We start from the raw sequence: 22,508 nt of genomic DNA on the forward strand, positions 1-22,508 counted from the left end.
CCCCCGCCCGTTGGGGCCGAGGGCGTGGCCGGCGCAGACTAGCCTGCTGGGAGGGGCGGGGCTGACTGGAGGCGGCCGCCAGGGTGGGTTGCCGCCGCAAATGGGCTTGGTCGGCGGCTGGGGTGGCTGGAGGGAGCGGCTCGCCCGTGTGATGGCCGGCCCCGGGCTGAGCATGCTGCCCTAGTGCGGGGGCCATGTCGGAGGCGGCTCGGAGCCTCCTGCAGCGCTGGGGCGCCAGCTTCAGGAAGGGAACCGACTTCGACTCGTGGGGGCAGCTGGTGGAGGCGATAGACGAGTATCAGATGTGAGTGCGGGGCGGCGCCGGGACGCGGGCGGGGGGCCAGGAGCGGAGACGGGCAGGGATGGAGGGGGCTGGGATCCTGGCTGGGGGTTGGGAACGGGGCCGGTCTGGGACACCGGCTGGGAGTGGGCCGGCAGGACGTTGGCTGGGGGCGGGAGGGGGCGCTGGGGCTAGAGAAGGGACTGGTTCAGTAGCGCCCGGCCCCGGCGTGTCCGGTGCTGTACGCGCCACGCAAGGTCTTGTCCCCCACAGTCCAAGAAGTCAGGTGCCCTGTGAGGGACGGGGGCAGAGAGGCCGCTCCCACCTGAGCAGCGCCCCTCCCTGCCCTGGCACCGTGTAACGTACCCACCTGAGGCAGCTGAACTGATCCTGCTGCCTCTAGGGCTGGCACTTGTGGCTGGTCTCTCCCAGGGGTGGGGCTGTGGGCAGGCTGGATGGCTGCTGGGCACAGCGATGAGATCAGTGGTTCTCAAACTTTTATACTGGTGACCCCTTTCACACAGCAAGCCTCTGAGTGCAAGCCCCCCTCCCCCCATTCTAAATTAAAAACACTCTTTTGTATATTTAACACCATTATAAATGCTGGAGGCACAGTGGGGTTTGGGGTGGAAGCTGATCTCTTGTGATCACCGTGCCCCCCACCCCATGTAATAACCTGCAACCCCTATGTAATAATCTCGTGACCCCCTGGGGGGTCCTGACCGCCAGTTGGAGAACCCCTGGATTAGAGTATGAGTGGTGTGGGATTTTTTTTTGGAGGGGGGGTTAAGGGTCTGTCTTGTGGAGTTGGGGCTCCACAAGGGGGATCTGGGGAAGTTAGGGAGGCTGTCGATTTGCTTTGGATGTTAGACCTGTGGGCATCATGGAGCCTGTGGGCAGCTGAAGGTGACACCTGAACATGGGACTTGGCAATGGCTCGGAGCAGCTGTTGGAAGGAATAGTTGAGTATGAGATGTGGGTGCCAGGGCTGGGGGGAAGCAGATGGGGCATCACTGGGTCTAGTCCCTACTTACCTAAGAGAAAGGGCTGTCGCACCCTGCTCTCTGGCATATACGAGCCACTGTTCGCTTGGCGGGGGTCAGAGCCCAATCTGCATGGGCAAAGGGCTTACTGCCCCATTTGCATCATGGAGGCTCCCTCATAAAAGAACAACTACCCTTGGGGTGGAAGGCAGATACTGGCTGCAGTTGTTAGTCCCTCTCTTGAGAGGGCAAGCTGCCAAGCGCACACAGCAGCACTGGTTAGACCTTTGATCATCCTTGGTGTGTGTGTGTATGTCAAACAAACAAACAAAACCAAAAACCAATAACCTTTGCCAAATACTGCCCTGTCTCTAACTTCCTTTTGGGGGATGGAGGTGGATAGGAAGATTATCAAGGTAATTATGAGACGATTTCAGCTATACTCTGAGTCTGTAGATTTCCTTGATCCCTTTTTCTGGGTATAGAACAGACTGCGGTGGCATCAGTTGTTGATCTCCTCCTACTGATGGAAAAAACTCAACTGTCTGTTAATATTGGTTCCATCCGCAACTTTTTGATGCACCATTGATCTAATGGTGGTGACTGCCTGTGGAATCCTGCAGGGGTGGACAACGGCGACTGTTCCGTGAGTTAATTCCTTAAACTTGGAAAGGTCTCAGTGCTGAGCAAGTTCATCCTTCCCGTAAAAGCCCCCCTCTCTTTTGCTCTATATTTTAAAGTACTTCATACAGTAACAGTATGAACAGTTGATTGGTTGGGCCGTGCCACAGCTTGGCTGTTAGGAAAATGCCTACCAAAAGAGAAGAATCTTGCACTGTGATCTGAAGATTGCAGATCTTGGGCTCAGCTTGATCATGGGGTGGTGAATTTCCTAAGAGGCCTGTTGCTTGGAAAATCCTTCAGGTTCACACTTGTGCTCCATCATTCATAGTATTCTCAGAGAAAGATGGCAAGAGATGGTTTCTGAGATAGCCTGATCAAAATCCTAAATGAGTTAGGAAGACAAGGGCCAAGACTTCGAATTTTATCTGAAATTGGGCTTGTAAATCAGAGTAAATTATAAAACACTGATGTTTATGCTGTCATCACCTCTCTCCACTTAGCAAATGGGGTGACACAAGTTGAACGGTTTGGTTTCCTATTGGTTTTCTGAATAAGGACAGGGTATTGTAATAATAAAACCTTGGGATGGGAAGGAAAACAAGGAGGTCTGTTGCTAGTCCAGTACTTGAAAAGGGGTGGAGTTCCTTCACCAGGTGAAAGTAAAAGGTGTTTCTAATAGTTATGTGGACATCCATAAGGAAAAAAGAGTCAACCATAACCTGAAAGTTTGAAATCATCTTGGCAATCTAAGAACATAAAATCTCAGTAGAGGGTGAAATCAGTTTCGCAAAGTGAAGGTTTCTCCAGGCTTTTTCACTCTGAGGTCACTTCATGAGGGTGCAGGGTCTGAGAGTATATATCGTCCTACTGCTTGGTTTGTAAAATACTTAATTCTGCAGAACAATCCAGTTTGAGAACCTCAGCTCTAATTACTACTCTCTTTTCACCAGCTTCACTTCTTTCTGGTTGGGACTGAGCTGAAGCAGGTGTCTTTCACATGCACTCTTATTTCTGTCTGATTTTAACAGGAGACTCCTTTTCTAACACAAGTGTTCAACCATTCAGCTGGGTGTCATCAACATGTTGGTGACAGTGTAGTACATGTCTGCTGATGATCTCAGTGTTTTATATGTTGAATAAGAGAAGTGATAGGCATGAGCCTTGAAGAATCCCACAAGAGGGGACCTTTCATGAGGAGGAAGAGCGTCCTTTATTGCAGTCTTCTGATCTTTCATAGGAAAGAGCAAAGCCAGTTTAACATGGCTCTGTTTACCTCTTCTAGGTACTACAGGCAGGTTAGTAGCATCTCTTGATCAGTCCCATGGAGGCCGCTAATAAATAACAGCGCTAGCATGGATATTTTGACCTATTTTTTTAGCCTAGGGAGATACACCAGCATGGTTTAATGCTGTTGCGTGTCAAACCCTAGTCTGAAGCCATATTAGAAGGGGTCTGTCTAAATTGTCGCAGTTGGCTGAAGTTGACTAGCTCCGATGGTATCAATTTACCCAGGAATTGGAGGTTGGAGATGGGGTGGTCACTGGCAAGCTTGCTGGCATTGCATAATGGCTTCCTGAGTACAAGCTGGCTTATAGCATAGTTTTAGTGCTGTTGGTGGGTTCAAAAAAGAACTAGAGAGGTTCATGGACTTGTTAATGACTATTAGCCAAGCTGGTCAGGGAGACAGCCCTATGCTCAGGGTGTCCCTAAACCTCCAACTGCCAGAAGTTCTGAGTGGACAACAGGGGATGGATCACTTGAAATTGCCCTGTTCTGTTCATTCTCTTTGAAGCAGTTGGCACTGGCTGCTATTGGAAGACAGGATACTGGGTTAGGTGGTCTATTGGTCTGATCCAGTATGGTCATTCTTATGGGGCAAAACAACTGCTTGCCTCCTGCAAGTGTCTGTGAACATGTGGTCAGGTCTTTGCACTGGCTTCCTGCACTTCCAAAAGTAATGCAAAGTGTTGGTAAAGCCCTGAATGACAAGGACAGCCTGTCTGAGTGACCATCTCTTGAACCATCCCAGCAGTTCAGATTGGCTGGAAGACCTGTGGATTGGCATCAGCACCTTCTCAATTAAAGACCCCTTATCCTTGGAATTCTCTTCCCTGGGCAGTTCAGATAGAGCAAACTTTAGAGTACAATGCAAGATGCATTTACTTAATTGCTTTCTTACATTTCTGACAAATGGAAAGATGGTTGTGCTGATACTTCTATAATCAACAGCAGTGGTTCTGCTATGGGAATAAATTCTTTATAATTCATTACAATTAGTACTACTGTGCATACAGTGTATCTTCACACTGGTAAAGCACAGCACGGGGACAGCAGATCTGAGCTCTATTTCTGCCATGTGTGACCTTGCGTAAGTCATGTAACTTCTCTTTGCCTCTATTTCCTTGTCTATAAAAGGGGGATTAAAACCACTGTGTTGTGTGGCTATGCTATTTTTCCCTCCCCTGGTTGGAAGGTGCTATAAGAACTTAACTGCTCCAACTGCACATGTAGGATCTTGAGCTTAAGACACAGAACTGGGAGTTCAGACTTCCAGTGGCAAGTTACCTAATCTCTCTTTGCCTTTGTTTCTGCATCTGTAGAATGGCATAATGTACATCTCACAAGGGTTGTAAAGGTGGATTCATTCAATAGTGTAAGTTATGGGGAAATCCTAGATGGAAGGAGCTGGAAAAATGTTGAGTACTGTTGTTGTTTTGGTGTCCGTTTATTTATAGGGAATCACAGCAATTGACACCAAAGCTCCATTTGTTTAATTTTTTCCTTCCTCACTGGAAGGAAAATTGTAGTAGCTCTTCCCATGGATTCTCTTCAAAATGCCCTTTAGTTTCCTTTCACTTTCTTGGGCTATTTTCTTACTGTAACTTTCCAATCCAACCCCTTGATGCTCCTCTCTCTTTGATTGTGGGTGGAGTCTCCATTCAGGATGTGATGATGAGGGGAGCAAATGTCAACTAAGCTATCCAATACAGTTTCAGCCCATCCTTGCCTGCATTTAATCTCCAACATCGGAGAACATGTGGTTACTACCTACTGTACCAGTTGCTACTCTCCTCCTAGACCCATCACCTGTGGAAACTTTAGGGGGGGATCTGACTGCTGCTATAAAGCCTGCATTGACTTTCATTAAACCAGGTTTCCTCTACTGGCAGTATATCCTAGAGCTAGTTTTTTGGTTTGGTTTAAAAAAAACAAAAACCAGAAAACAAAGTTTAGTAACTGTTTGTGAAAGTGGCTGCAGGTTGTGAAGGGCATTAGTTTCCCAGTTTGCTTAGAGCAAATATTAAAGCCCCACAATACCTTATTTGCTTCATTTTTTAAAAGGAGGTTAATGTGTTTGGTGCTGCTCTGAGTATATTTTGTCTGTCTCTTCCCCCCCTCCCTCCCAATCGAACTTGAGTGAACATCTCAGTGACATGTTTGTATAATGATTAAGGATCTGGGATGGGGTAGTCTACCCCTTATGGGTGGTGGTGCCTAGGGGTCAGCCCAACCCCTGTCACCTGAAATGGTCCATTAAGATTTTGAAAGGTTTTGATGATTGCAAAGACCTAGGAAATAAGAGGGTGTTGGTAGAGGGGAAGCAGTCCCGGGAATTAATAGTGTGTTGGAGAAAATCAGTTATTGTTTCTTTAAGGACCCATGGCCAGGAGCATTGCAGAGTGTGTGAGGAGGAAGGAGGGGGACAAGGCTCCTCTCACCAATTGGGTATAAGCTGGGAGAAGGGAACTAGTGTATATGCTGCTTCCTCCCTCATAGCATGGCATATACCAGCAAGAGAAGGCTGGTGCTGAACTCTCTAAGCCTGAGGACTAACTGGGGAAAAGAAGGCAGCTGAAGAAGAAACTTGCTAAGGCCCTACAACTGGCCTAAGTTACACCTCAGCTCTAGGGAGTAAAGCAGGGGATTCCTGGCATGAGAGTAACTGTTTAGGGTACAACCCAAGCTCCATAAAGGGGCCTCCTGAACAGGGGCAAGAAAGCTGACCAGGACCGTTATATGGACCTTGAATGGGTGTGAACTGGGTCAACTACTAAACTGAGTTACACTTCATAGGAAGACTTAATAAATCAGACCCCACAAAAGGGATACTGTGGCATTACCCAAGGTATAATCTGGACTGTTGAACAGCTGTGTCCTCTCAGTTCTCTAACTTGGGGTGCCTTTTACACTGCTTCACTGTGTGAGAGGAACCACTCCAGGTCCACTCATACGCAGCCTACAGCATGTAAGTATTCCCAGCTATACAATGAGTGTATGGCCAGCCACTCTTTAATTACATTGCAGAGCAAACCAGCAAATTCAGTCCCAGACTTGCCCCTAGAAATGTGTGTCTTGTACTGCCCAGTCCTCTGCTGGACAACACAAGCTCATAAAAAGTATGTCATTTTATTAATAGAAAATGATATGCACAAATCCCGTTATCTCAAATGGCGTTTCCCAAACACTTCAATCCAGTCATGTTGGTTTAGATAAACAAAGTTTAGCTACAGATAGATTTTAAGTGATTACAAATAATGAGGCATAAAAGTCAGAATTGGTTACAAAGAAATTAAAAGTAAAACACAATTAATATGACAGGTTTCAGAGTAGCAGCCGTGTTAGTCTGTATTCGCAAAAAGAAAAGGAGTATTTGTGGCACCTTAGAGAGACTAACAAATTTATTTGAGCATAAGCTTTCGTGAGCTACAGCTCACTTCATCGGATGCAGTGCGCTGTAGCTCACGAAAGCTTATGCTCAAATAAATTTTAGTCTTTAAGGTGCCACAAGTACTCCTTTTCTTTTCACAATTAATATCTCACTTAACAAACTAGAAAGCGAAAGGTCTGTCTCTCACCACATGCTTCAGTAGTCCTACTGGCAGAATTCCTTTCAGACAGGATCCCTCCATCAGTCCAAAGCTGTTACGTTTTTCCTCAGATATTGTGGCTGCTGTGGATTGAGAAAGGGAGGCCATTTTGGGGCACCTGTTCCCCATTCTTATACCTTTCCCTCTTTTTTGAGAATCGTTTCCAGCTGGGGTTCAGGAGACAAAGTCTGTGGGGATGGGAAAGATGTAAATTTTTTGGTCACCTCCTTTTTCTTGCCAAAGAATGGCCAGTTAACCAGGTAATAGCCAGGTGTCAATGAAATCAAATAGACCGAGGCGTCAGTTTGCTTTTTATCTCTGAGGAACTGATTTGTGGCTGCTTCCCCAAATTTGGAATATGTCTTAGAGCTTGTATACACTGCAAGGTAACTTTTTTCAGAAAAAAATCCCTAGTTTTGGCGACAAAAAACTTCCACCCCTGCAAGAGACTTTTGTCTTTTCCCCTTCCTTTATTGTTGACAAACAGCCGATGTAGACACCGCAGGTTTTTTTCTCTCGATTTTATTGGCCTCCAGAAAGTATCCCACAACTCCCATGCTGCCGCTCTGGTTAGCAGTTTGAGCTCCACTGCCCTGCAGCCAACCCGTCCCTCCCCCATGCAAGACCCGGGACTTTTAAATCTCATTTCCTGTTTGCTGGCTTCCCAGAGGAGCTTCCCAGGTGAGCATGGTGGGCTATCACACCAAACACGCTCCCACTTGGACCACTGCTGAGTTGTTGGATCTGATCAGTATATGGGGAGAGGAGTCTGTTCAGTCGCAGCTGTGAGTGACCCGTAGGAATCAGGACACACTGGCAAATTTCTCAAGGGTTGTGCGAAAAGGGCTATGATCGGGACACGCCGCAGTGCAGAGCGAAGATAAAGGAGCTGAGGCAGGCGTACCATAAGGCATGGGAGGCGAACCATCACTCCTGTGGTTCACCTAAGACCAGCTGTTTCTATAAGGAGCTGAATGCTATCCTCCGTGGTGACCACACCTCCATTGCCGATTGCCCTGTGGATACTTCACATGCAGCGGAAAGAGGGGGTAACCCACAGGCTGGAATTGTGGATGAAGAAGTCAAGCTAGAAGAGGATGTGGTGCTCTCAGCGGGGTCCTCCAGTGGGGCAGGCAGCCAGGAACTTTTCTCCACTGCAGAAGTGCTCAGCGGAGAGCAGGAAGCAGATGAGACTCCAGGTAAATTGCTGTGGCTTGTGTAGGGAATTGAAAAGTGGGAGGCAGGTAGTGTTTTCTGTGAGCTGGACATTGTCCTGTGTAGCTAATCTGCATGGCCAAGCAGGGTGTTGACGGACATTGAGTTCTGCAGGGAATCCTCCAGAGAGGGAGGCTTTGGAAAGTTTCCAGGAAGTACTTGTTAATCCTCTGCCTCAGATTCCAAGGGATTGCAGCCTTGTTAGTTCCCCCATTGTACGAAATTGTACCATACTATTTAGCAATCACTGGAACTGGGACCAAAGCAGCACATAGCTGAGCTGCATATAGACTGGGGTGCAAGCTGCAAGCATTCAGCGGCTGAGCCCTGGTTTCTCTGGTCACCGTCAGCAGGGGGATGTCAGCCAGCAGGTTGGCCACCTGTGAAAAAGTATGGGATAAATTTAGAATGAGTTCCCTGCAAGCTGTGACCTTTTTGTCTGTACACACAACCACCTTCCCCCCGCTCCTGAAACTCACCATGATTGGGGTGCTTGCAGAGCCGTGTGCCTGCCTAGAGTCTCAGAGTGATTTCTAGGAGCAAAAGGCCCTTGTTACTAAAATGTTTCAATCGTTTGCTTGAATGTAACAATCCCCCTTCTGTTCAGCACAGACCTTATAGAACACATCATGTACCCCCGCAGACCGGCTGCGGCAGATAAGAAAAAAACCTAGGCATAACAAAGAAGAAGTATTCTGCGAGGTTCTACAGCGTGATGAGAGACAGATGGGGGAATGGAAAGAGTGCTGGGAAACCGAAAGGCAGGACAGAAAAGAGAATACTGCTTTTGCTAGGCATGATGATAAAAGTTACGGAGGATCAGACGGAGATGCTCAAGTCATTGATACATCTGCACACTGAGCTGATCCGAGCTGGAGCGCCACTGCAGCAGATATACAATTCTTTGCCAACCCCACCCTCCCCTCTATGCCCACACATTCCTTTTCACTTCCCATTCCCCATCACTCCACCCCCTCTTACAGCTTGCACAAAGATACCTGGAGCTACATTCAGTTGTGAGGTTTTATCGTTTTTCACAATAAATAAAAGCTAAGGTATCTAATGGAACAACATTTTTATTCTGTGTTCTACAAAAGCGTATGGCAATCAAGTCACTCTTGGGGACAGGCTTCTAAAGCATTGTGTTGCATGGATCTTGGGCCCCAAAATTGTATATGGATGCAACAGGGAAGCAACTCCAGAGCAGACCTGTGTTACTGCCCCTCATTGTCAAAGTGGTTCCTCAAAGCCCCTCTGATGTTAATAGCAACCCCCTGGGCCCCTCTGACAGCCCTAGCATCTGGCTGTTCAAACCGTGCAGCCAAGCACTCTGCTTCAGTGCTCCACACCTGAGCAAACATTTCACTCGTGGATTCACACAGATTATGCAAAGTGTAGCATTTGGCTATGACCATGGGAATATTATCCTTGGTAAGGTCTAGCCTGCCATTTAAACACCTCCAGCGAGCTTTCAAATGGCCAAAGGCACATTCTACTACCATGCGGCACCTGTTCAGCCTGTTAAAACGCACCTTGCTGCTGTCCAGGTGCCCTGTGTAAGGTTTCATGAGCCATGGCTGTAAGGGGTAAACCCGGTCTCCAGGATTACTGTGGGCATTTCCACATCCCCCACTGTGAACTTGTGGTCTGGAAAGAAAATCCCCACCTGCAGCTTTCTGTACAGGCTACTGTTCTTGAAGATACGTGTGTCATGAATCTTTCCAGATCAGCCTGCATTGATGTCCGTGAAACGCCCCCGGTGATCCACAAGCACCTGCAACGCCATGGAGAAGTATCCCTTCCTGTTGATGTATTCAGAGGCAAGGTGGTCTGGCGCTAAAATTGGATTGTGTGCCATCAATCGCCCTGCCACAGTTAGGGAAACCCATCTCTGCAAAGCCATCCACTATGTCATGCTCATTTTTCAGAGTCACAGTCCTATGCAGCAGGATGTGATTTATTGCCCTGCACACTTGGAGTAATACAGCCCCAACAGTGGACTTTCCTAGTCCAAATTGATTTGCAACTGACCGGTAGCAGTCTGGATTTGCCAGCTTCCACACAGCGATTGCAACACGCTTTTCTACCAGAAGGGCAGCTCTCAATCTGGTGTCCTTGTGCTGCAGGTCTGGGGACAGCTCAGCACATTGCTCCATGAAGGTTGCTTTACACATCCTAAAGTTCTGTACCCACTGGTCGTCATCCCACACCTGCGTGACAATGCGATCCCACCAATCACTGCTTGTTTCCCTAGCCCAAAAGCGATGGTCTACTGTATACAGCTGGTCTGTGAACGCACAAAGCACTGATAAGTTGCTGCTGTCCATATCACACTCGGGTGCCTGCGATTAATCCTCTGCTAACTTTGTGAGCAACTCTGTGAGTAACTCTGCTGCCATGCACGATGTCCTCAGGACAGCTAACAGCGCATAGGAGAGAATTGCAGGATCCATTCTCTCTCACTGCAGATGTTGGTGCGCGCTGTAAAAGAATGACAGTTGGAAAAACAGCGCAAAAGGAAGCCAGAGACGTTTGGAGGGGTGGGACACAAAGCGGTGCATGATGGTACATTTTGCCCATCCCCGGATGCGCTCAGTTTCCGCATTCCCACAAGACCTAGCGATGGATGGTGTCACCAGGCAGTGTGGGATACATTCCCACAGTCCATTGCTCTCGCTGTTTACAAAGGTGCCCCAAATGTGGACACGATCTGTCGCCAGAGGGAGCAAATGTAGACATGCTTTGGCGACTTTGCTTTTGTCAATTTTTCCTTGGCGACACTAGTTTCATCAAAAAAACTTGCAAGTGTAGACAAGCCCTTAGTAACATCGTACAGTAGAAATCTTAACTTTACATACAATGTTGCCACACATATTTTACCAGGACAATAAAGATTAGCAAATCATGAGTTTTCAGATTATTATTTTACAAGGCATAGATTTCATTGTACAAAATTTATCATAGCCTTGAAAAAGGGGCAGATATAGGCATAGAGACTGTTACAGGTATGTATTTTGAACCACTTTAGTCTGGGTGATTGAAACAACCTGAGTAGCAACTGAATGCAATGTATCTCAAGGTCCCATAGGGGTGTGTGTGTGTTGCAGGCCAGTGCCCCATAGCAAGATCTGAAGATGCTTTGTAACAATGCAATCTTGAGGAGTTGTACCTTAATCCTAAAAGTTCCTCATGAGCTGAAATGTGGTGTAGAATCGTTGAACAAATAGGTTTTTTCCATCTCTAGCTTCTATCAGTCCATCTCCCAATGCAGAATCATTCCCTAAAGCACACCTTCAAATGCTTTGTCAAATTTCCATGATCTAACTGCCAGGGCTCTTTTCCCCCTGCTGTGCAACAAGGGAAAACATGTAGTGTTCCTCTTTAAAATTTCATCCCACTACTTTTAGTTATACCCCAAGTAGTACCCTTAAATAAATACTCTGCCTCTGTAACATTTACACCCCTCATATATTTGTGGAATCCTTATTTCCCACTTTGTTTTTATTTTGCCAATGAGCCGTGTAAATGAAACTACCTTCTGACTGCTGGAAAATGGCCCCTTCTGGGTGACCTGGGCTTGGGAAAATCTGTGTTCCTACAGTACATGTTATCAGTCAGACACCTTACATGAGCACTACATTAACATCTAAAAACAAAAATTGGGCTGGTAAGAAAATGCCCAGTTTTTTCTACTGGAACGCTCTTGCTGTCATCAAATGCTGAAGTCTGGCATGTGACCATTGCATTATTTTTCATTTATAGAGGCCCACTGGGGCACTCAATGCTACACAGAGGACGTCAGTCCCCACTCAAGAAGCTTATACTCTAAATTAAATACCCTCCATCCAATCTCTCTCTCAAATCTTATGTTCTTGATTCAGGAAAGTACATGCTGAATGGTGAAAAAGGACAATGTGGCTTCTAGACCTTTTTTTTTTTTTTTTTTTGGCAATTAAAATTTTAAAGTTAATCCAAGAATAACTAACAAACCAAATTTGCAGTGTTCAGGTACGGTCCGTGTGTGCGTGCATGCGTGCACACGCTAGTGTTTGGACTAACAGCCCAAGTCTCTTTATTCATAGAACAGGAACAATACAATAAGCAAAAGTACAAGCTTCTTCCACACATTGTCCTGCTAATGTATCTCAACCCTGTTCTGAAAGGACCATGTCTAGGAGTGAGAGGAAACAGGGCCCATTCAGTCCTTGGATATTTTTTGTTCTGAGACTGCCAGCAAGAGTGTCTTGGTATAAATTGCAGGGTGTTTTGTGTTAAACACATTCACTGGGAATCTGACTGAGATGATCAGACTCTTCGCTGAACAGCCGTCTAATGCTAGCAATTTTTGGTCACGAATGACCTAAGCCAAGGTTGGAAGGACAATGAAAGTCACTATATCCCAATTCTAATCTGCTGAGTCATCCATTCTTCCATCCTCCCCCCCCATACAGTTTTTAAAGTGGAACTTTAAAAAGACCATAAAAACTAGGTTTTGCTTTTTCAATATTATGTTTCTCGCTGAGGAAGATACACTTCACAAAAAATAAGGTTTTGGAATCTGGTACCAATGAAGTCTTTCTTACTAGCAAGTACAGTGGGCATGGGAGAGATGAATCAAGAATGAGCTTTTGAATTTCTCTAGGTTTTTTTTCTCCTCCAAAAAGTTTCCTAAATGACCTTTCAGAATGATAAGCAGTTGTGGGGAGAGATTCCTTTCCCTTTCGTATACCCAGTTCTGTACTTCTACTGGTACAGAAAGTTCAGAAGTGCTGATATATTGGATTTTTTTAAAAGAAAGGTTGAGATTCTATTTCAGGTTCACATGGAATGCAATCCCAATAGTTCCTTGTCAGTAACTTATTGCAAACTTGTAATGAGTTTACTTGTTCTTCCATAGATCTTTGACGAAACTGCCTCTAAAAGCTTTTTAATTCATCTTGTTTCCAAATTGGAATTATAAACCTGTGCTCTAATATCTCTTACTTCATTAAAATGGAGGGATGTCAGTTGCTGTGTTGAACGGGATTAAAAATTTAACTTCTGAAAAGATTTTTGGAAAGGTAACAGTTCATCTATATAAAAATACTTAGCTCTTATAGAGTTTTTAATCCATAGATTTCAGTGCTTTATAAAGGAGGGTAGGTATCATTGTCCCCATTTTACAGATGAGAAAACTGAGCTACAGAGAGAGTAAGGGTCTTGTTAACATGTGACATTTGTAAAAACAGCCACATTAGAAAAGCATTAAGTTAAAAACACCATTAGGATTAATCCTGGCATCCCCTCTCCAATGGTAAATGAATAGCGCTGTGCAAGTTTGCTGTCTGAACTGGAGAAAAAAAAAAATTCAGATTGACCCAAAACAAATTTTTTTTATTTTCCTAGCAAAAACAAATGCCGCCCGCCCCGCATCCAACCACCTTGTTTTGGATCAAACAGAATGTTTTGTTCTCACTTTGGACATTTTAAACTTTTTTTGAATTAACAGCAAAAGAAATTTAGAAATGCCACTCACAAAACTTGAGAGGGAACAAGTTCAAAATGTGCTCCCTCATTCAAAGAATCAAGTCCTCCTGTGTATGGTATTGTCGGGGCTATACTCCAGATTCCTCCAAGTTCTCTTCTATATAAGTAACAATGCTTTTTTTTCCCCTTGGCTTAATTAAATTCCATGACTCTCATGCTCTATGATAGCGGATAGACCTGTTAATGCTTTCTTGCCCATTAGTAGATGGCATTGGTTTTTATGAGCCTTACTCTCAGTTTTATCCAGAAAATTAACATTTTAAACAATATCTAATTTGTTAAAATATGATGAAATCAAATAAATACATATTTTGCACTTGGTGCTTTCCAACCAAGGGTCAAAGTGCTTTACAGAGACTGGTAATTACCGTCCTTGCTTGATAAATGGGAAAACTGAGGTCCAGAGAAGTTAAATGACTTACCCAATGTGTCACAGTGAGTCAGTGATCAATTCAAGAAGAAGAAGTCTGGTCTCCTAATTTCTGGTAGTGCATTCTGAAGGGCTATACAGTGGTATCTGAAGTGTGACAGTCTTCTGATTGTATGATAGATATGAATATTTAACTTGTTTTAATATTTGATATTTAAAGTACAATGAAACCTGTAGAAGAGACCACCTTCATTGGAGGGCTCTCAAGGCAGGAGGTTGTCTAACGTATCCCCAAATGTAACAAGTCCAGTTCTGCTACAGCTTTGTGAGAAGACCACTTCTGTTAAGCAAGTGATTTAGTCAGTCCCTTCTACTATGACATGCGCAAAAATGACTCTTTAATTGAGCTTATCCTCATTTTGCTCCTTTATGATATATGAGGCCTGAAAGGTGCTTCTGAAAAGTGTTTGCTTGTTTTTACTTTAGATGTGTCAGGGATGTAAAAGCTGCTTTTTCTGGAAGATCTCTTGTGTCTTGATAATCAGTCATCTTAACTGAGGGAGTTGTATTGAATCTTAAACAGACATCTCTTCTCCAGAATGTCTGTCATTAACTTTATTAACACCTAGTTAACTCTAGACTGAAAATTGTTACTTTGACTCTCGTGATGCTTTAGTTTCAGGAGTTTTCCAGTCATTACAGAATTATCCAGGGTAAACAAGACCTGTATTTCTAAATAAATGTTGTGCTTGTTTTTCACATTAGAAAGTTTAAGTGGTCCTTATACATCATAAAAAGATGCAATTCCACTTTTACCTTTTTGTAGATCACCTGTAAGTCTTGTTTAATTGTCTGGTGTGATCATGTGTTTTCCAGTACAATGTCCACAGTCTAAGGGTTTTTAATATTAGGAATATGCAAGCACAACAGTCTACAAAACTTCTAGCTAACATGTTTTCTGAAAACAGCACCATGGGATTCAGTATGTTGTTCCCAATCTACAGAAAATATTTGATACTCCTCTCCACCCTTTCCCCATCCAGATTAGCAAGACACCTACAGAAAGAAGCCCAGTCTCAACACAACAACTCAGAGTTCACAGAAGATCAAAAGGTATGTTACTGTTCGTTCAGTCCATGGGGGCTTGATCCTGCAAGATCCTGGTCACCTGAGTCCTCTTGAAGGCTCTCAGTGTCTCAGAGGACTGAGCTCTCTGTTTTTCTTCTCTCTTGAAGTATAAAGTACTGTGAAAACAGAGAATAGCATGGCTGAAATGTTTGTCATTAGATGTGACAGATATTCTGATGTGCAGTAGTCATGTCTTACAATCTGGCCAGAATCCTTCATAACCAGAGTTTTTCTTTTTGGGTGACCTTTTGATAAATTACGTATAGAACTTTGGCAAAGAATTAATTTAATTTTGTAAAGTCCAAATGTAAAATGTGTTGAACTGCAGATGTGTCTAGTGTGTGGGGGAGGATGTTAAATTAACATGTAACACCTGATGGGAAGTGGGACTGCCAAAGTCTTCTATAGCAGGGGTTCTCAAACTTTCTTTCTCAGGCCCTCCGAACATGCTATTAAAAACTCCATGGCCCACTTGTGCCACAACTGTTTTTCTGCATATAAAAGCCAGGACGAGCGTTAGTGGGTAGCAAGCAGGACTGCTGTCCAGGGCTCCATGCAACGGGGGGCCCCATGAAGCTAAGTTGCTCAGGCTTTAGCCCTGGGTGGCAAGGCTTGCGGCCCTGGGCTTCAGACCCATGCGGCAAGTCAATGCTGGCCCTGCTTAATAGACCCCCTGAAACGTGCTCGTGGCCCCCCAGGGGAGTCCCGGACCCCTGGTTGAGAACCACTGATCAAGAGTCTTCACATGCTTTCGACTGAACAAGATTGTAGTGTGTATTTGGTGTGTGTTGTGTTGTATTTTGTTAGCATCATGTTAGTGTAATTCTGGAAGGGGGTTTGTTAAAAATGGAAACTCCAACAGACTTTCTCAGCACTGAAAACCAATTTTAGTGATGTGTATTCAGTATAATTAACTTCCCACACCCTGCTGTTGGTAATACACGTGACTTTGCTACCCTTGTGATATTTTGTGAAGGGACAGGGTTTTATTAGGAGTGATGGCCATGTGGAGAAGACTTGTGATTACAGGTATTGTTTATGGGAGCAATAGCTTATTTGGGAATGGAATTTTCTAGTACACAACTCAATTCAATATACAAGTTACAGAATTATGTGTGGATTAGAGAAAAAGAACCTAGTAAGAGATGCTTTATGATCTGCTGTGGACTGAACTTCAAGGTGGATAAAAAAATCTGAGAAATGAATATGCTGCCATTTTAAAATGTCCACATTTGCCTTTAGTTACTACACGGAGACACATGCTAGGACAGTGGTTCTCAACCTTTTCCATACCACGTATTAAAACAAAAAAGCTTTAGGACTCTTCTCCCCTTCATTTAGTCATAAAGAGAGCATGTTCATGAGCCGCCCCCCCCCCCCCACCTTAACTTGTCTTGGGCCCTCATGGGGATTGTGACCATCATCTTCCTGCTCTTCCCCCCCCCCCCCCCCAAACAAGAACCCATGGACTAAGGAGATCTCTTTGGTAAGTCAGAAAATTTTGATTCTTTGATGGCTTCTGTTGTCATTGCAGATAGTTTAGTCTTTTGTTATAGTTTCACTTCCCCCTTCCCACCAATTTTGATTGTATATTCCACTCCCCCACCCATTGTTGGAAGGTGTGGTTTGTTAGCAGGTGGTGTTAATCTCACTTATGGCAGGCTGTGATTAACAGCATGCTGTCCTTTATGCTGTGTATCAATATGAACTTCATTGTTTCAAGATGATCGCAAAGCTGGGTTCTTTGAACTTTGTGGATAGTGCCTTGCCCCAGATAAGGGTGTGTGTGTCATGGGGAGGGGAAGGCTGCTCCCTGTGGAGCATCTCTCTTTAGGGCCTGGTTTTTAACCGAAACACTCTGTTGAAAAGGGACCCTGGCGGCACTGATCAGCACTGCTGACAGGGCTGTTAAAAATCCAGTTGGCAGTGCTAAGGGGCTAAGGCAAGCTAGTCCCTACGTGTCCTGGCACTGTGCTGCACCACACAAGCGGCCAGCAGGTCCAGCTCCTAGGTGGGGGAGCCATGGGGTTCCATGCGCTGCCCCATCCTGAGCGCCGGCTCTGCACTCCCATTGGCCGGGATCCAAGTAGATTTCTACTTGGTTAGGGTATGTCTACATTGCAAAAGAACAAAGCAAAACAAAAGGGCAGGGGGTTGTAACTCAGGTTAAAATAGCAGTGAAGACACAGCAACTTTGCTTTTAACTTGGGTTAGCAGCTTGAGTAAAAGCCTATTGAACTGCTAACCTGAGTTAAGAGCAGAGTTGTTGTCTTCTGCTATTTTATTGTGAGTTAGCTAACAAGCTAACTCACATTAAGATCACACCTTTCTTTGCATTGCAGACATACCTATAGTGATCAAGCATAGCTTATTACTATACATATATACATACTATACATACCAGCTATATATACACACACCCCCCTGAACCAACTATGCATGATGGAGTCTAAATGATGAGAGAGCTGTGACCACGCGAGAAAGAGATCTTGGAGTCATTCTGGATAGTTCTCTGAAAACATCCACTCAGTGTACAGCGGCAGTCAAAAAAGTGAACAGAATGTTGGGAATCATTAAGAAAAAGGGATAGATAAGATGACAGAAAATATCATATTGCCTCTGTATAAATTCATGGTATGCCCACATCTTTTGGGCAGATGTGGTTGCCCCATCTCAAAAAAAGATATATTGCAACTGGAAAAGGTTCAGAAAAGGGCAACAAAAAAGATTAGGGCTATGGAACAGCTTCCGTATGAGGAGAGATTAATAAGACTGGAACTTTTCAGCTTCAAAAAAGAGACAGCTAAGCAGGGATATGATAGAGGTCTATAAAATCATGACTGGTGTGGAGAAAGTAAATAAGGAAGTGTTACTTACTCCTCCTCCTAACACAAGAACTAGGGGTCACCAAATGAAATTAGTAGGCAGCAGGTTTAAAACAAACAAAAGGAAGTATTTTTTCACACAACACACAGTCAATCTGTGGAATTCCTTGCCAGAGGATGTTGCGAAGGCCAAGACTATAATAGGGTTAAAAAAAGAACTAGATACATTCCTAGAGGATAGGTCCATCAATGGCTATTAGCCCGAAGGGGCAGGGATGGTGTCCCTAGCCTCTGTTTGCCAGAAGCTGGGAATGGGCGACAGGGAATGAATCACTTGATGATTACCTGTTCTGTTCGTTCCCTCTGGGGCACTTGGCATTGGCCACTGTCGGAAACCTTTAGTTTGACCCAGTGTGGCTGTTCTTATTACATTAATTGATCTCCTTAGCTTTGGCTATGTCTGTCAGCCTGCCCTTCTGCACAGGGTGTTAGTTGTTTTCATCCAGATCTCCACACAATGCATGTGACCTTTCAAGTTTCTGACTAAAAAGTGCTTGCATGAGCCTTTTTAAAAATTATTCTTGGCTTTATGCAGTGTTGAAAAAAATCTTATTTTTTTGTGTGCTGATAACTTGCTGAAACACTTGCACAGCTGTATAATCTTAGCATGTCTCCTTAAACTACTGGTCTGCTAACAACTTGGACCTTTCTTGAAAACCAAACTTCGCTTAGGCTCTCTATTTATGCAAACATCTCAAACTGCATTACAGTTAGCACAGTCATTACTCACACAACAGTACAGAGGAAGCCTTGACTACTAGATCAACTGACTTTTTCTCTTCTAAACACTAGTTTACATTGAAACTGGATCTTTAACAGCTCTAACTAGCAGAGTTTTTTACAGCTTCAGTACTGCTAATAAGATATTAAGTGTTTTCGTTGCTGTAAAAGGAGCCTCTGCATGGGATAGTTGCAGCTGAAAACGATAGTGTTTAGCTGCATTTTGTACTTTCGGGTTGGGTGTGGTCCCTTAAAAATAGTTATGAATAATGGCTGCTGGTATCTTGCCATAATTCAATAGATTCCATATAAAACCTGTTCTTTTCTATTTTAAACTCCAAATCTCTCCAAAGTTAATCTGTACCTAATGCTGTGTTATCATTCTTCAACTCCCAAGAGCCTAACGACACACTTTGCAAAGTTTCATTTGCACCACTGCAAGGAGTTAGCTGGTTAGTCCAGGCAGCTGTTAGAATCTAACTTCAGGATGGGGTCTGCTAAGCATGTCAGTGAGGGTGGGGGAGGGGGAAGAAACGAAGTAGCATTTCTGAAGACCTCGTTTCTATCTCAGGCTCAATACTGTGTGTGAGAGACCGAGGAAGAGCAGAAGTTAAATTATGTTTACAAGTCTTGCCTACATCACACAGTGCTGGAGATTCTTAGTGTACCAATCCTCTTGCTAATTGGAAGAGCAATTGCTCTCAGAACAGATTATGATTCTAGAGACTATCTTTTGTATTTTCTTAACACTCAGTTGGCATGCTCACTGCTCCTTTGCACTAATATTAGAATTACATTTTATATGTAGAGATTCTGCCTCCCTAGGGGAGCTCTGAGGAGTCCTCTGTCTTTCTCCATCACTTCAGGGGAGGTCCTATATTTGTGGACAGCCTCTTTCCCATTTTCAACAATAAAGAACTCCCAGTGCTGCTGCTTAACTGACTAGAGAGAGTACCAGACATTCCCTCCTGGGGGTTGAGCATGCTACATCTGTAGCCCTACTATCTTTGATTTCCCCCACCCCCTTCCCAACCCTGACCGCAAGACGAGGCCATGCATTAAACTGAATGTGTGGAACATGGTACTCAATCTTTTTAACTCTAAGGTATTTGAGCGTACTCCAGAGCAGGATGTACATGATTTCTAATGTGTATTGGTTGAGGCCAGAGAAGCATAGTTTTCCAATCTGTTTACCCTCTAACATGAGGCAGATGTCATTCAAGCACAAAATAGACAGGGCTTTCTCAGGGTCCAGCCCAAGACTGGAATGAACTCCCATAAGAATGAAGGACCATCGCAAACCTCACCAACTTCCAGTGGAAGTGCAAGGCATGCTTCTTTGATTTTTGCCTTCTCTAATGTAAACACATAGCAATGTGTTTGTATATATGTTATAAACAAAAAACTCCAAAACATAACACTCCACTGCACACACTTCTCTGCCAGGGAGAGAAGAGAACAAACACGTGACAGATGTTAGGCCAGAGGTTCCCAAACAGTAGGGCCCACCCCAGGAATGTTCGGGGGGCAGGGCCCAGGTCAGCCCCCATGGGCGTCAGGGAGGGAGCGCCTCCCAGCCATAGTCCCGGCCCCGTGCCTGGTCCTGCCCCCAACCTTTAGCATGGCTTCGCACCCGGCTTCCAGCCTCCAACACAACCTGGCTAAGGCTCTGCTTCCTCCCCCAGTTCGGCTCCTTGCTCCCACTCCCGGTCCCAGATCCACCCCCAGCTTCGGTCCCCTTATCCTGTTCCCCCCACTCCCAGCTCCTTCCCCCAGAGCCATGGCCCAACTCCTGGCTCTGGTGCGGGCACAACCCTCAAAAGTTTGGGGACCACTGTGTTAGGCACATTGTTTAGTGTACTGCTGGAAAGCGCTCAGATACTACAGTGCTAAGCATGGTATAAGAACCTGTGTAGTATAGAACAGAACATAGTATAAACTACAAGGAAGCTATGCCTAGATCAGCACCATCTCATGAGGTAATATTTAAAAAAAAAAAGAAGGCAGGATCACTGTACAGTAGGTATTGGTTTTTGGCTGACATGCATGGCTTGGGAATTGACCTAAACACTGTTGGACTCAGTAGTAGATCAGCCTCTTTTCTATTTTTAGGTAGTAGAATTGCTACATCAGGAACCCAAACTCTTTTTTTTTTTTTTTTTTTTTTTTTAAACTGGGCAATAACAGATGCATTTATTGGACTTTCACCCGAGAAACTTTATCACCCATTGTATTTAACTTGCTTTTCTCTATAGCTTTATCATAGTCACCATTTTTGTCCTATCGGCCATATTGCACTTTTCTGTCTATCTTTTGTTAACCTATTGCTAGTTAGTTTGTCCCCATCATCACCAAGACATTTTCTTCTAGGTGCTGAATAATCTTGTGACTTTCAAAACTGTAGCCATTGCAGCAAAATGCTTCTAATGGGTAGTCTTGATTATTAGCGCCTACCTGATTGGAAGCTTCGTTCTTCCTGAAAGCTTTTATACTGGTGGCACTGGAGATGATCTGCATCATTGCTTGTAAGCCTTCTAATGTTCTTTATTTCTCTAGCTGTCCACTTTGAAAGGCCTTTATGAGAGATGTAATTATTGAAAGACTTATCTAGTCTTGTCTAGGGCTCCGGCTCTCTCCTCCACAACTAGATGAACTGAGGTCTTTTAGGGAATCCACCTGCGGTAATCTCACTGCAGCATCTCGCGCATCACTTCTGTATATGAAGGGAGAAATTACAACCTACCCTTGATCAATGGCAATCTTACATGGCTAACAAGCTTTAACTGAAGAGTTCTCTCTATTTGGGTGAAATTGTTAACCCGTTTCACAGAGTTTAAGTAGCCTAAAAAGTTTTACAAGACCTGCTTTGAATTCATAGGGACTGCTATTCCTAGAATATGTCAGCTGTTACAATTATATGGACCAGTAAGTTGTTGTTTTGTTGTTCAAGGGAGTCCTCTTCTATTCTTCCCCACAACACACACAGCAAAACAAAAACAAACCTATGCTTAAGGTACAATAGGGCCTGCTTCTGAGAGATTCTGAGCATCCACAACTTCCACTGAAGGGTGATCAGTATACATCTCTGGATCAGGTCCTCATTTAGTTTTGTAATCGATTCGGGGGGGAATCTACAAATGTTTCCTGGAAGGGCAAATGAGAACAAGTAATTTCACATTCTCAAAGTAATTGATCTTATTCTCCGACATGTCCCCCATCACTCCCAGAGTAATCATCAGGTTTATAACCAATTTATGGGAGGCAGTGCCCCAGTCTGCAGTTCATTCACTGACACATTTGTACCAATGAGCTATGTGGAAGGAGTTCAATTGCCAATGGTTATGTAATATTGTCCATTCCACTTTCAATCTCTCTGGCTTGTATATATTGTTTCTCGATGCAAATATTAAAAGAATGTTTGATGTTAATCTGTTAATATTTCTGTGTAATCAAATTTTTGGGGGTGTGAAGAAGTGTTTGTAAGCTTGTTTTAAAGAAGGGGGCTGTTTTCTTGCGTGCAGCTTTAATTGGCAAACAAATGAAGTAATTTCCTTCTCTTCCTTACAGAAAACCATAGCTAAAATTGCAACATGCCTAGAATTGCGGAGTGCAGCTTTGCAGGTGTAGTAACTTAATGTATTCCCCTGCCATATCCTGTTCTGCTCTTTTTTTCTTTTGCGTTTTAATGAGTGTCAATCAAAAACATGGGAAGACAATTCTGTATGGAAATCTGATTTGTGCCATCGGGAAAGTGACTTTGCTTCTAATGTTAAATGTTTCTGTTCCTCTCTGTTAAGTTTCAGTGGAATGAAGTGGGGAAATAGGTAATGTGTAAGGCTTTCCACATGTAGACATGATTTCTGGCTGACAAAGTTAGCGATCTCTTTGAATGCTGGGACTTCCACCACC

The 22,508-nt window shown here is 44.2% G+C and overlaps 1 protein-coding gene across 2 annotated transcripts in view; it reads left to right on the plus strand.

The window, feature by feature from the left end:
* The first annotated feature begins 46 nt into the window (after positions 1 to 46).
* AIDA (axin interactor, dorsalization associated) overlaps positions 47 to 22,508 on the plus strand; it is a 49,466-nt gene continuing 27,004 nt past the window's right edge. The window contains exons 1-4 of one of the 2 annotated variants that reach the window (XM_048843266.2): positions 47 to 304; positions 1,749 to 1,909; positions 14,910 to 14,979; positions 22,167 to 22,220. In XM_048843266.2, coding sequence (XP_048699223.1) covers positions 1,857 to 1,909; positions 14,910 to 14,979; positions 22,167 to 22,220 — 177 coding nt within the window. In that variant the 5' untranslated portion in view covers positions 47 to 304; positions 1,749 to 1,856. The remainder of the gene's footprint in view (positions 305 to 1,748; positions 1,910 to 14,909; positions 14,980 to 22,166; positions 22,221 to 22,508) is intronic. The other variant, XM_048843265.2, reaches the window with a different exon arrangement.

The sequence above is a fragment of the Caretta caretta genome, chromosome 3, assembly GCF_965140235.1.
Source record: "Caretta caretta isolate rCarCar2 chromosome 3, rCarCar1.hap1, whole genome shotgun sequence".
NCBI lineage: Eukaryota > Metazoa > Chordata > Testudines > Cheloniidae > Caretta > Caretta caretta.